The 12,794-nt window shown below is 45.0% G+C and overlaps 1 protein-coding gene across 1 annotated transcript in view; it reads right to left on the bottom strand.

Annotated features, from left to right (window-relative positions):
- Positions 1 to 1,565: 1,565 nt before the first annotated feature.
- RTF1 (RTF1 homolog, Paf1/RNA polymerase II complex component) overlaps positions 1,566 to 12,794 on the bottom strand; it is a 50,610-nt gene continuing 39,381 nt past the window's right edge. Inside the window, exons 7-18 of the mRNA XM_049613401.1 lie at positions 11,207 to 11,342; positions 10,541 to 10,718; positions 9,500 to 9,582; positions 8,079 to 8,166; positions 7,878 to 7,985; positions 7,218 to 7,295; positions 6,402 to 6,523; positions 6,150 to 6,207; positions 5,642 to 5,719; positions 5,064 to 5,159; positions 4,006 to 4,117; positions 1,566 to 3,749 (exon numbers count right to left, since the gene is read on the bottom strand). Of these exons, the coding sequence (XP_049469358.1) occupies positions 3,643 to 3,749; positions 4,006 to 4,117; positions 5,064 to 5,159; positions 5,642 to 5,719; positions 6,150 to 6,207; positions 6,402 to 6,523; positions 7,218 to 7,295; positions 7,878 to 7,985; positions 8,079 to 8,166; positions 9,500 to 9,582; positions 10,541 to 10,718; positions 11,207 to 11,342 (1,244 nt within the window). The 3' untranslated portion in view covers positions 1,566 to 3,642. The remainder of the gene's footprint in view (positions 3,750 to 4,005; positions 4,118 to 5,063; positions 5,160 to 5,641; positions 5,720 to 6,149; positions 6,208 to 6,401; positions 6,524 to 7,217; positions 7,296 to 7,877; positions 7,986 to 8,078; positions 8,167 to 9,499; positions 9,583 to 10,540; positions 10,719 to 11,206; positions 11,343 to 12,794) is intronic.

Genomic DNA, 12,794 nt, shown 5'->3' with positions numbered 1-12,794 from the left:
GGTTGATGGTTTCCTAGTTCCCAAGAGGTGCTGGACACTGCCACCTAGGATTACCCAAGGAAAGCTGCCCACACCAAGGCCAGAAGATGAAGTTGACTGACCCTGCACCTCTTTCCCTTCCACATCTTTCTGCCTATGGCAGCTTCCTTTCTGCCCTCAGGTATGCCTGCCCCAAGGCACTGCATCCTGGGAGACGCAGATAGGGCTGTTTTCTGCTCAGAATCCCTGCTCTCTAGGGCCTAGCTAGCCCACTGCTGCCAGCACTCAGGTAGTGGGAGTATTGATGAGTTGGGAGAAAACCTCATTGGGCACAGCTGCTGGGCTAGCCCTAGGGACCCACCTCTCCCAATACCAGAGGCAGGCTTGGACTGGGATCCTACCATTGATTGTCACCTCACACCTTCCCGTCTATAAAGGGAAATAGATGATCCAGGATTTTGCTTCCTAAAGCATGGCCAGAAAGTTTTGAGACATATCCTCAGCGAATGGGGGAGTGGAGGCGTTCCAGATCTCCCTAGCTTGGGGGATCGATGAAAGGCTATCAGTATTTTCTCCATGGTCACCAGTCCCTGGGTTCCCTCTGCACACTCATGATAGGCAGGAGACAGCATAGCAAAGGCCAACTGAAAGCTTGGAAGCACCAGCCTCTCACTAGGGCTAGGCAGTGTTATCAGGGCCCTACCTAGTTCTGTTAAAGGTTGCTGGTATCTTCCAAGATAGGAAGTAAACCAGGCCAAGTGGAGGGCTCCCTGGCTGTAGACAACTACCATACTAGAGAAGCTTCTGGGTAACCAGGTTGCTAAAGAGTTGAAAGCAGTCACTTTCACTTTTGGGGGGTGTTAGGCTAAGAGAAGGGGAAGGAGGGAAACCAAGCAAAAGAGAGGCTTTCTTGGACTTTGAAAACGTGACTTTGAGAGTTGCCACTGAGGATGCAATCCTTGGATTAATTCCGATCCCCTTGTTAAAACAGGGTGTAAAGTTTATTTACAAATATCTGTACAGTTTGAGTGACAGCTCGGGACTTCACAGAAACAGAACAAAAGCATTCTTTCTGAAGGGAAGTTGCAGGCAGACTTTCCCTGCACCTGTCAGAAGTAAGACAGACAAACAGACCTATACATCATGAGCCAGGCATATGGACATTGGCCTTTTTGCCTCTTGGAAGGAAGTGAAAAATGTGTTAAACAGCCTTAGGTGCCGCACCCTTCAACACTGAAACCACATGGAGTGGGGGAGGTGTGGAGTAGGGAGCCATGGCAGCAACTCCCCAGCGTAAGAAATACCTCAAGTGAACAGCCAAGAAGCCCAGCTGGGGGTGGGGGTGTGGGGGCTGTGGAGGAGGGGTGTGTAATAAAGCCAACATCTTCTGCCTGGTCAAGATCTTGGTTCAGAGGCCCTGCCTCAGTGGAGATTGGAGACAAATTCTCAGTCCTGATTCCAATCACCAAGGAGACGACTCAGGTGATAAATTGGTTGGCTTCTCTCCTCGCTGTGTTTTGGCATCTCAGAACGAAACTTTTGGCAGCTGTGTGTGGGGAGGTAGTGGCAAAGTGGCTACAGTGTGATGCAGTTTTAATAAAAATTTTATTACACAGCCATAATGTAATCGACACTTCTCCAAATCCAAATGATACTAAATACAGATCTACATGGTGGATCAGAATGACTCCAGCAAATTATATGGATTCTATAATTTCATGTTTTTTAAAACCAGAAAGAAAAAACAGTCCAGGTTTGTCATGATAGGAGAGGTCCCAGCAGCTTCCAGGGCTCTGCCGGAGTCTGGGCAATGTTTAGCAGTCTGTGATTCCACATTTACACAACAGTCTATAAAGGGTTTCGGTCAATGGACTATTCAAGTATATATGATTTTAATGAGTCCACTGCCCACCTTAGCCCAACCGAACTGCGTCACAGCTACCACAGAGCTATGTTACAGTCACAGTTTACCAATTTTACAGTCACAATACTTTTAAAAAACCATCCGTTGCTGTTTTTTTAAAATAAAAAAAGTGTAAACTAAGTTAAAGCAACACCGAGGCTCTACTAAACCCAGAAGAGTCACCAAGTTCATTTTGTATGTTTAAATACAACTTAAGTCCATGATTTCCCATCATCCCACTTCCTTACAGAAAAGTAGGGTGATGAAGTACAAAGCAGAGCTTCTAAATTCCTCTCCCTCTTGTGGGACTCAGCAGCTCTCAGCTGTTTCTTTAGCTTAGTTCTTGGTATATATAGTCAGCTGTACTTTGTTCTGAAAAGATTTGTTAAATGCCACTTTTATTTACACTTGGAGCTTTACACCTGAGAATGATTATCAAGCAGTCAGCTTATCTCTTTTCAAACATTTCATAAAGACATACACACTTCTTTGCTGGCCTCACCCTAGCTGCACAACAATATATATGCTTACCATATATATATGTATACACACACACAAAACTGCACATGCTTGTAACATTTGCAACCTAAATCTTTTTGTGTTCGTTCTCTCCACATTCACGTTGAATACTTTCTCTTAAAAAACAAAACATTATTCTTTCCCAAAGAGCAAAACAGAATCACTAGGAAGAGACAAGAACATGGGGTGGGAAAAAGACACTCTATGTTCAGCCGAGAAGCTGTAGGCTGTACCCATGGGTTGAGCAAGACACCTGCACTGCCTTCTCTGCTACCTGGCTGTGGGCTTCCCTCCCACCTGCCAGGACACAGCCTACAGGGCAGGGGGCAAACTGGGGTGTTTTCTCTGAGGTGGGGGAGGTGGGGGGGGGGGAGAGGATGTGGGGGAGGATATGTTACACAGCTACAGCAGTCAGGCCTGTTTAGTAAGAAGAATCACATTTAATGAGTTTCTTTCTTGCAGTTTCAGATGCTCATGTACAGCTGAAAAAAATCTGAAACAGCTATAGACCCATGACAGACTGATACAAAGAGTACTGCATTTTAAAAAAATGATAAAAAAATCCACGCACTTACAGACACACAAACACACACGTACGTACACACACACACACACACACACACACACTCTCTCTCTCTCTCTCTCAAACAGCCCCCCCTCCCTCCCCACAAATGTACACTTTTTGGAAACTAAATTGGATTTGAAAACCTCTCTTCTGCAGAGATGGGAAGAAGAGAAAGATGAGGAGAGAGGGAGGAGGGCTGCAGGTGCCCAGTCCCCACTCCCTCCACAAGTGTCCGGTGCCAAATGTTCAATGGTTGGGTCCAAGGCAGCCCGCGGAGGAGGCCGCCCAGTGCTGCTGCTGTTGCCCCCAGGGGCTACAGCAAGAATCCCAGCTCCACGCTAATACTGAATGTGTGCAGAGTGGCCAATGAACTGTGCTGGTTTTTTTTTTAAAAAAAAAAAAAAAAAAAAAAAGGCAAACACAAATCTAAAGACATGGAAAAAACCCAAGAGAGCCCAGGCCCACACTGGGTGAGAGGCCTGGGGGGTTGGTGGGAGATGGTGCAGACAAGGGAGGTCTATACAGCAAATGGTTTATATTACAGATGACTGGCAGTTTAGAGTCTCTTCCCAGTTCTACTGCTGCTCCAGCCCAAAGAGGGCAAATCAAAGGAAAAGAGGAAAGGTGGGACACTGTGATGGGGCATGCAGGGTCAGAAGCAGCAGGCTGGGTGCGCTCAAATAAGCCCTCGCCGTTTTTTGTAGTCTTCCAAGTTTAGAGATCTCCTTGGAGCCCCATCTTTGGCTGGTGGAGCCTTGGAGGTGATGGCCAAAGCCTTTGACTCTGTGGGAAAGAAGAGCAAATTGGCATCTGAGGCGCCTACGAAGTCCTTTGAGTCTCCTGCTTCACTCCTTCCAGTCGGGTTGACTGTCCCTGCTCCCTCTCAAAACATGCCCACAGCCCCGCTTACTCTGGCCTCTATAAATAATGATGAGTAGACACCTGCACTTCTTCCCTAAAATCAGGCCTCCCCACTGACCGAGAGAGCCATGTTGCCATCTGGTCCTCAGCCATCACCACTCCCCCCACCTGTACCTACCTGAGCTGGGAACTTGTAAATCAATCTTCACATCAAAATCATGTACTTTGAACAAATCTTCTGAGAGGTCACTGGCTGACTTAGAATTCAAATCTTTATCCTTTCCCTGACCCTGCAATGTGAAGAGAAAAAACTAACTATAAAAGCATAAATACAAGAGGACTTCAAGAAGCAGCGGCCACTAATAGTAAAAAAAAAAAAAAAAAAAAAAAAAAGCTAAGGCCCTTTTCTGATTCCTTCCCTCAGAGGGAGGACAGGAGAGGCCACTAAGGTGGTTTCTTTTCTGAAGCCTGAAAGAGGAGAGGGAAGGCTCATGTCTGTGGTGTGGGGCAGAAAGGGTGGGCTTAAGACAGTAAGTTACTTTCTGACCCAAGATTTCAGGAATTCCTGGGACAGTGTGCACTCCACAGGAAAAGACCTAACTTAGGCAAAAATCTGCTTCTAAATTGGCAGTTTCTCTGCTTAACATTCTAGTTTTCTTTTTTTTAAAATTTCTTTAAAGTTTATTTATTTATTTTGAGAGAGCGAGCCAGTGTGAGAGGGGCAGAGAGAGACAGGGAGAGAAAGAATCCCAAGCAGGCTCCACACTATGAGCCTAGAGCCCGACTCAGGGCTTGAACTCATGAACCATTACATCATGATCTGAGCCGAAACCAAGAGTTGGACGCTTAACCAACTGAGCCATCCAGGTGCCCCTGACATTCAGTTTTCAAAGAGCTTTCACCTTTACAACGGTCTGATGCTTATGTGTCATCAGTTCCTCCCAGTACCCTGCGGAGCAGCAGGATATAGAGTATTATCCCCATTTTACATAGGAGAAAATGTGGCTCAGAGGGCTAGATGTCAGTTGCCTAAAGCTGTAATCAAGGCCTTAGTTAAGTAGTGGTGTTGGGTTTAGCACTTAGGTTGTCTGACTAAAATTCAGTAGCTGTTTATTACATTTGTGAACAATCAGGATGGAGAAAGGGCTGCAAGTGAAAGGCTATGTTCCTCCAGGTGGGAGAGATCAGGCCCCAACGAAGCCAAGCGTCTAGCCCACAGGACAGTGCTGCACTTGCCTTGCTCATTTCCTTTGGAGCATCTGGTAACACTCCAGAACCGTATTTTGCATTCAGCTGGGCCAATATGGCAGCTTGAACAGCCGGGTCTCTGGACTGAGAGAGAAAATCAAGTTATTTTAGAGATTTAAAGCTCACAGAGTCCTACCCGCCGACCACCACTAACATCACAAGCACCACAGTGGACCCATCAGCAGCTCAGTGGGGTTTTCCTCAAGGCAGCAAAAAAGAGGCAATTAAAAGCTTTGAAGCCCAGCCCAGGCCAGCCTGGCCCTAGGTGGCCCAGCCCACACATTCCTAACGTCTGCCACATTGGTAAACCCACCCTGCCAAAGAGGGGTTAGTCCAGACGTTTCTACAAATCCATGCCAGGTTTTCACTACCTATAGGTCCTATAGCAAGATAAAAAAAAAAAAAAAAAAAAAACAGAGAGAGAGATAGCCAGACCCAAGAGTTTGAGGCAAGCAAATCCCACTAAGACAACATTATTTTTAACTTCCTTATTAATCTCCTAATGGAATTCATTTTATGTCCTAGAATCTAGGTCCTGACTAAAAACGTCCTCTTTAGGCACTCACATTAGAAACGATGGTAGGTTTGCACTGCCGCCTGGTAAAGGGATCCATCTGTTGGTTTTTCATGTTGTGACTTTCAGCCTGAAACAGAGAGCATGCGTTACAGGACTGCGTCTCCTTCCCCACCTTCACTTATCCTAGCTTACACATACGTAACAGTCTTTGCAAGAGCTTAAAAGAGTCAAAGTCACGTATCATCCTCTTCTCTTCAAGAACACCAGACCAGATATGGGAGCAACAACAAAAGAACAAAACTGGAAACCGAGAAAGACGAACACCCGTGGAGCAGAATCTATGGGATGGGGAGGGATAAGAAGGGCAGAAGAATGCTGCTTTTCACTATAAATCAATACATCTTATGGGTCTATGTGTGCACACAAACACGTGGATGTGAAGAGTACATGTTACTTCAATAATTAAAAAAATTAACTGGAGCAAGATGTATAGAAGATTTCATATCATTTTATTAATTAAAATGTCTTCAGGGATCCAAATAAAGTTGTTTACTCACCACAAGGGCCTTCTCAGACTCTACGATGTTCCACTCCCGGTTCCGCTGGTTGATGTAACTGTGGGTGAGTAAAAGGGTGAGTCAGTCGATTGGGGAAGGAGGGAGGGAACCACTGAGCCCTGACCCCTGACCCCGGAGCCTCATGCAGCCAGTGCAAGCACAGCATGTGCAAGGCCACGGGCTCACCTGATAACTGTGGCAAGGTCTGTGGGTCCAGGACAGGAGCCCAACCAAAACAGATCAGTAACACACCTGATGGCAGATATGTTCTTGGTCCGCTGGCGGTCCAGGGCCTCTGCCCGTTCCTCTAGCTCATTCAGCTGGTCTTGGATTTGTTTGGCCTTGTCCTGATCCCCCAGGTCCTCAGCCATGGCCTGCACAAGAGAGAAGTGTGAGTTTTTGGCTATGACTGGCTCTGTAACAAGTATCCCCTTACTTTCAGCACAGGCAAGACATAGCCAAGAGTTTTTGGCTATGACTGGCTCTGTAACAAGTATCCCCTTACTTTCAGCACAGGCAAGACATTTGTTCACTCAGTGAACAAATGACAGGAGATATGAAAGAACGCTGAAAACAAACTTTACAAATGCAAGGTATAATTCTTATTACAGTAGTAACACCTTGTCATATAGCTATCTGGCTCTGGGCCCCCGGTTGCAGCGATATCTAACATTAACCTTGGAACCCAGGCCCCATGGGGCTGACTCACCCTAACAAGGCTCACCCCATCGTGATGTGAAGAATGGAAAGCCACCCACCTCAGCTGGGTTTGGCAGTATCATTTGTTCAGACCCAGTGCTCATATTACCCTGGGTTCTGTCTTATTACACACGAAACTAAAGGGACTTTCTAGAAAGTAAGGGGAACAGAACAGACACAATCAATTTCAATTTATAGAAAGGAAAATGGCCAAGGGATGCTGCCTCACTGCTTGGAAAGCCCTGTGTTGCTTATGCTGGAGCCCAGCATTTCCCTCCCATCTTGCCACCACTAACTTAGCAGAGGACACACAAGTCTGATTTCTACACCTTTCAGGATGAGGAAAGAGGTTCAAATGCAAGTCCTCACCTTTTCCTTTAGCAGCTGAGTCTTCTTCATAGCATAGTTGGGTGGAGCTTTCCTGAACCTTTCTTTCTCTTTTACAATCTGTACCAGAGAGGAGATACCAGCAGTGAGGTATTCCTAAACTAGTTTTGTAGACAGGCTAAATGAGCCCATTTTGGAGGCAAGCAGCTAGTTAAGAGGGGGCTGCTCTTCCTACAGCAGTGTCATGCCCCAGAGAGAGAAAGCGAGTTCATTCCAAGGGATACTATGCTGCTTCCAGGGTCACGGAGATTCTTCTGGGACAGTCTGAAGGAACATGCACCAATAAACAGCAGCAGCCCAGGGACCTGGTACTGTAAGGCTAGCCACTGTCCAAGAGAACAGAGATCAAAGAATTTTACCAAAATGTTTTGGAGAAAGGAAACTCATGAAGGACCAAGCCTAGCAGAAAACAGATCCTTGAACTCTAAATACACGTCTTTACTCTAGGATTTCAAATGAGAGCGTATAGAGAAAATCTTAATGAATTATAAATAAAGTAGTAATATCAATATTTTCTCATCCTTATTCAATCCTTACGCAGAGTTAAACATATCAAGATATAGGGAAAGAAAAGAAAGTCATGATCTTCTCTAACACTGGTTCTTACTGAACCTCCAATCTCTGGGGTACCAGGTTTCTTACCTCTTCAATGTCCTGATCATTGAATTTATAATTAAGAGCTTCTTTAATAGACAATTCCTTCTTATTGATTTCATCTAGAGTGGGCAACTGCATGCCAGCAGAGAACATCTAGACCAAAACATGATAAAAGCTTATTAAGGGATTTTAGAGACTTTCTCAGGGTCTTCATGAACAATTGGTAGGTGCTATCTATCCACTTACCGCCTCTTTCCACTTCATGAATTCACTTTCAGTGAATTCCTGGTTTGAGACAAACTCTAGGCGGAACACTCGTTGGTCACTGCCATGCCTACATAAAAAAGAGAAAGCATCTCCAAGAATGGGTATGTTAACTGCAGTACCAGCAAAACAACCCTACCAGACTGTGAACCACCTATCTCTGTGGTTCTCAATCCTATCTGCCCCTTAGAATCATCTAGGAAGATCTAGAAATTCCAATCATCTAATCATCTAGGAAGATCTAAAAACTCTAATGCCAAAGCATCACTCTAGCTCAACTGAAACAGAATCTCTGGGAGTAGGAACCAGGCAATGAAATTAAACAAACAATACCTCCCAGGCTGTTTAATGGGCAGCCAGGATAAAGAATCACAGCTACCACTGGAAAAAAAAACAACAACAAAACGACTTGGCTAGTGCTTCAAAAGTCCATTTATAATAAAATGTTACAATCAACTGGCAGTGAGAATATGAAATACTATGTAGATATTTGAATGACAAGGAAATTCCATTCCTTAGAAAGAAACTGCTTTAAAAAAAATTTTTTTTTTAATGTTTACTTATTTATTTTTTTTGAGAGAGAGAGAGAGAGAGAGAGACAGAGTGAGAGTGGGGGAGAGGCAGAGAGAGAGGGAGACACAGAATCTGAAGCAGGCTCCAGGCTCTGAGCTGTCAGCACAGAGACCAACACGGGGCTCGAACTCACAAATTCTAAGATCATGACCTCAGCTGAAGTCCGATACTTACCCGACTGAGCTGCTCAGGTGCCCCCCAACTGGCCCTTTTCAAGAAGACCAGGAAAGATGACAGTGCCAGGAGAAGAGAATGGAGACCACAGAGACCAAATTAGGCCAGGCTACAGCTGGGTCTATTATCTGTTATTTTCGGTGATCCTGGCAAACTACTTCTATTCCTTTTCATATAGGGTCTCTAGAATTTTCAGGCTCTAAGAGGGCAGGGATTTTCATGTTTTTACTTTGTTTCTGCCTCTATCCTGATGCCCAGAACAGTGGCGGATAGCAAGCACTCAGCAAATATGTTACTGAAGAGAAACGAAGTCCTGAAAGGTGGCTTGACTTGTCAGAAGATGAGGTTAGTGACAGCCAGAAATAGAAGCAAGCCTCCTGACCACGGTCACCAAGGAAATGCCTGCAGGGCTCTGGGATGAGGGGAGCTTGACATTTTCCTTCTCTACGTCCCATCACGTCTTGTCCTGGATCTCCCCTGTGAGAGGGAGACACCCTACCTTTCCTTACGGGCAAAGGCAGAATATAAGTTTCCCCTCTAAGTCCCCACTGGGCACAACAGAAATTTACTGTAACAAGAAACGTCACACTGGGAGAGAACAACAGCTCCAACAGGCAGTGCCTGTGCAGAGGCTGCCACCGCCGCACCTCCCCTACCGTAGCTGTAGCCCTTTGTTTGTTCTGGTGCCACCAAGCTGGTAGACCTTGGCGGTTTCCACAACACCCGTGATCTCAGCCACCTAAGTGAAAGGACAGAGACACCAGTTAAAAACAGACTCTTTCAGAGCTCTCCACACCACTCTCTCTGGCTCTCCTGACCTAACTACAAAGAGTGACCCTGCACTAAGAGGAGCCCACAGCTGCCAGACGTTCTGGGCACCTTCCTCAGGTTTACAACCCAGATGGCCAAGCACCAGGCGCCCCACGCACAGAGTGAGTGAGCGCCAGGAGAGGAGGTGGTTAGCCTGGCAGGGCCCATTAGGAGCTTCCCCTCTGACCCAGTCCTCCCTTACTAAGGGGATACACTTGGGATTTCAGAGGTCAGTGTTATCAATCAAACATGAAGACCATGGAGGTCAGTTTCTGTTTGTCAAGCTTTCCGGGATGTGGCATGGCTGCTGGTCCTCACAGAAGGAGGTAAACACATATTAAAACCATACAACCCAGGATAAAACAAACAAAAACAAAAAGAAAAAACATCAAACAGCTATGTTCCAGCCATCCAGATCACAGAAGCAGTGCCAGAACTCACAAAACCACCTCTATTAGGTCAGAGGGTGGTTTTTTTGTGTTTTTGTTTTTAAACCTCAATATAATTCTGTTTCAGAAGTCTCTTGGTATGTAACATGGAAATTTTTCATTTATTTATTTTTCAAATGAACAAAGCTTCCAGATTATGTAACAACCAATGAATACTCCCTTCTTGCTGTTTCCCTTCTTGCTTTTATATGGAAGGGAAAGAAAATTATTCTAAATCCAAACCCCCCCCACCCTTGGGCTCCAAAGACTGTCAATAGTTCATGAAGGATCTCTGGTCACCTCAGACTGTCATTATTCTATGGGCGTCTCAATTAGAGTCTATTTTCCCATCAAATGGTGGCAGAAAAGTGACAGATCTGTGTCATTCAGCAGCTCCTATTCCAGTTGAGAATCATTATATTTAAAACACGGACAATTGTCCAGGAAAGAAACACCAACCCGGTAAACTGGTTTGCTGTTGTGGTTTCCAATGCCGATCCGTACAAAACATCCTGTGACAGTTTTAGCAAAGAAGGGCATGTGACACCAACGTTCCAGCTTATGCCGTGATAATCGAACCCGATTCAATTCCTCGGGTAAGGAGACGGGTTGTGATTTGGGAGGGATCTCTTCTTTCCTGTGAGGAATAAAGGACACTGAGAAAAGTGTTCCTCATAAAAACAGATCAAGATACATAAATACTACCAGTTTCTTAAGACTTGACTTGACCAAAGTACATGTGATTAACCACCGAAGAAATAAATGAAGCAACAGGAAAGAGTGGTAATAGAATCCTGTTCCTAATGGTACTGTGAACTGTCTTCAATGACGTGGTCATCCCAGATAACCTATCAGAGTAAGAAAACAAATGGAAGCTCCAAGACGGTCTGAGGATGACATGAAGTCAGTTCCTACCTGCCAGGCCCAGACAAAATGTCCAGGGGTGCAGTTAGCTAAGAGCCAAAGGCAGGAGCATATTTTTTGGGGAACTCAGCTCTGCAATTGAAGGTGCTAAACCAAATCAAAGTTCACCATCCAAACAAGACGATTTTGGAAACTACACTAAGCTTCTTCCCAAAGAACCCACCTAATCCTGACTACTAGACCAAAATATACACAGCTTACTCCTCTTCTTCATCAGATGACGATGTTCTGGATGAGCGGTCTGACTTTTCACTGGACTTGTCATCCTCTTCCTCTTCCTCATCATCAGAGTACACCTCACTGGTTTTTAATGGCTGTTTTTTAGCGAGGAGCTCGGCTAAAATCAAAGGGGAAATGTTTACCCATGTTCTCTCAATAAGAAACTGAAACAGCTTTCATCCCTGAAAAAGAACTGGGACATGGAGCCCTGTCCTCTGTGGATTGCACTGTGATTACTTGGGTTATATACAGAGGCGAGTTAAACTAGAGTTAAATCATTCAGGCACAAGCCTCAACAGACAAAAAAAGGGGCTGGATGCTTGTTGCTAAGTGGGCAGAAAGCGTCACCAACTCTATGCACAGGTGTCTGTTATTACACTCAAGACACCTGAAGACGGGCAAGAAAGATGGGGAAAAATTTTATGATGTCTTTAGAGGGTCTTGGAGAAAAACTTTACTTTCAATTTAAAGTGGTCTTTTGTAACAACCCAAATGTCTGCACAGGGGAATGGCTGAATCACCTCTAGTACAGCCACCCAAATGGACCACTATGCAGCTATAAAAAAGGAACAAGCCATCACACTAAATCCTGAGTCAGAAAATATTTTTTGGAGGGGCAGACAGCAGATACTTTAGGTTTGTGCTTCATGGGGTCACTATTTCAACTACTCAACTTTGCAGCTGTAGATAAAAACCAGCTATAGATGGAGTGCCTGGGTGGTTCAGTCAGTTGAGCGCCAACTTCAGCTCAGGTCGTGATCTCATGGTTTGAGTTACAGCCCTGCACTGGGCTCACTGTTGTCAGCCCAGAGCCTGCTTCAAGTCTTCTTTCTATCTCCTTCTCTCTCTGCCCCTCCCTCGTTTGCACACTCTCTCTCAAAAATAAACGAACATTAAAAAAAAAAAAAAAAAGCAGCTACAAACAATTATGAAACAAATGGGCACTGCTGCTTTCCAATAAAATTCTATTTATAAAAATAGGTAGTCTAGGGGTGCCTGGCGGGCTCAGTCAGAGGAGGATGAGACTCTTGTTCTCAGGGTCATTAGTTTGAGCCCCATGTTGGGTGCAGAGATTACTGAAATAAAACTTGAAAAAAGCAAAACAGGGCACCTGGGTGGCTCAGTCGGTTGAGTATCTGACTTCAGTTCAGGTCACGATCTCACATTTTGTGAGTTCGAGCCCCAAGTTGGGCTCTGGGCCTGCTGAGGATGCTCTGTCCTCCTCTCTCTCCCTCTCTCTGCCCCTCCCCCGCTTGTACTCACTCTCTCAAAAAATCAATAAAACATGAAAAAAAGAAAAGTGACCTGAAACAGAAGGAAAAGAACTTTCAAAAACAAAACAAAACAAAACAAAACAGGTAGTCTACCAAACACCATGTGACATAAAAACTAAGGAATAACCTCTAAGATCTATAGTTAAGTGAAAAGAGCAAGGTAGAGGAAAGTATGTATGGTGAGCTACCATTAACTTAAGATGGAAGGTGAATCTGTGTTCTTTTATTTAAAAAAAAAAAAGGAAGTGGGGCGCCTGGGTGGCGCAGTCGGTTAAGCGTCCGACTTCAGCCAGGTC

Source organism: Panthera uncia (assembly GCF_023721935.1).
Source record: "Panthera uncia isolate 11264 chromosome B3 unlocalized genomic scaffold, Puncia_PCG_1.0 HiC_scaffold_1, whole genome shotgun sequence".
In the NCBI taxonomy this organism is placed as follows: Eukaryota; Metazoa; Chordata; class Mammalia; order Carnivora; family Felidae; genus Panthera; species Panthera uncia.
The sequence above is the reverse complement of the archived record's forward strand: the minus strand, read 5'-3'. Positions and strand labels throughout refer to the sequence as shown.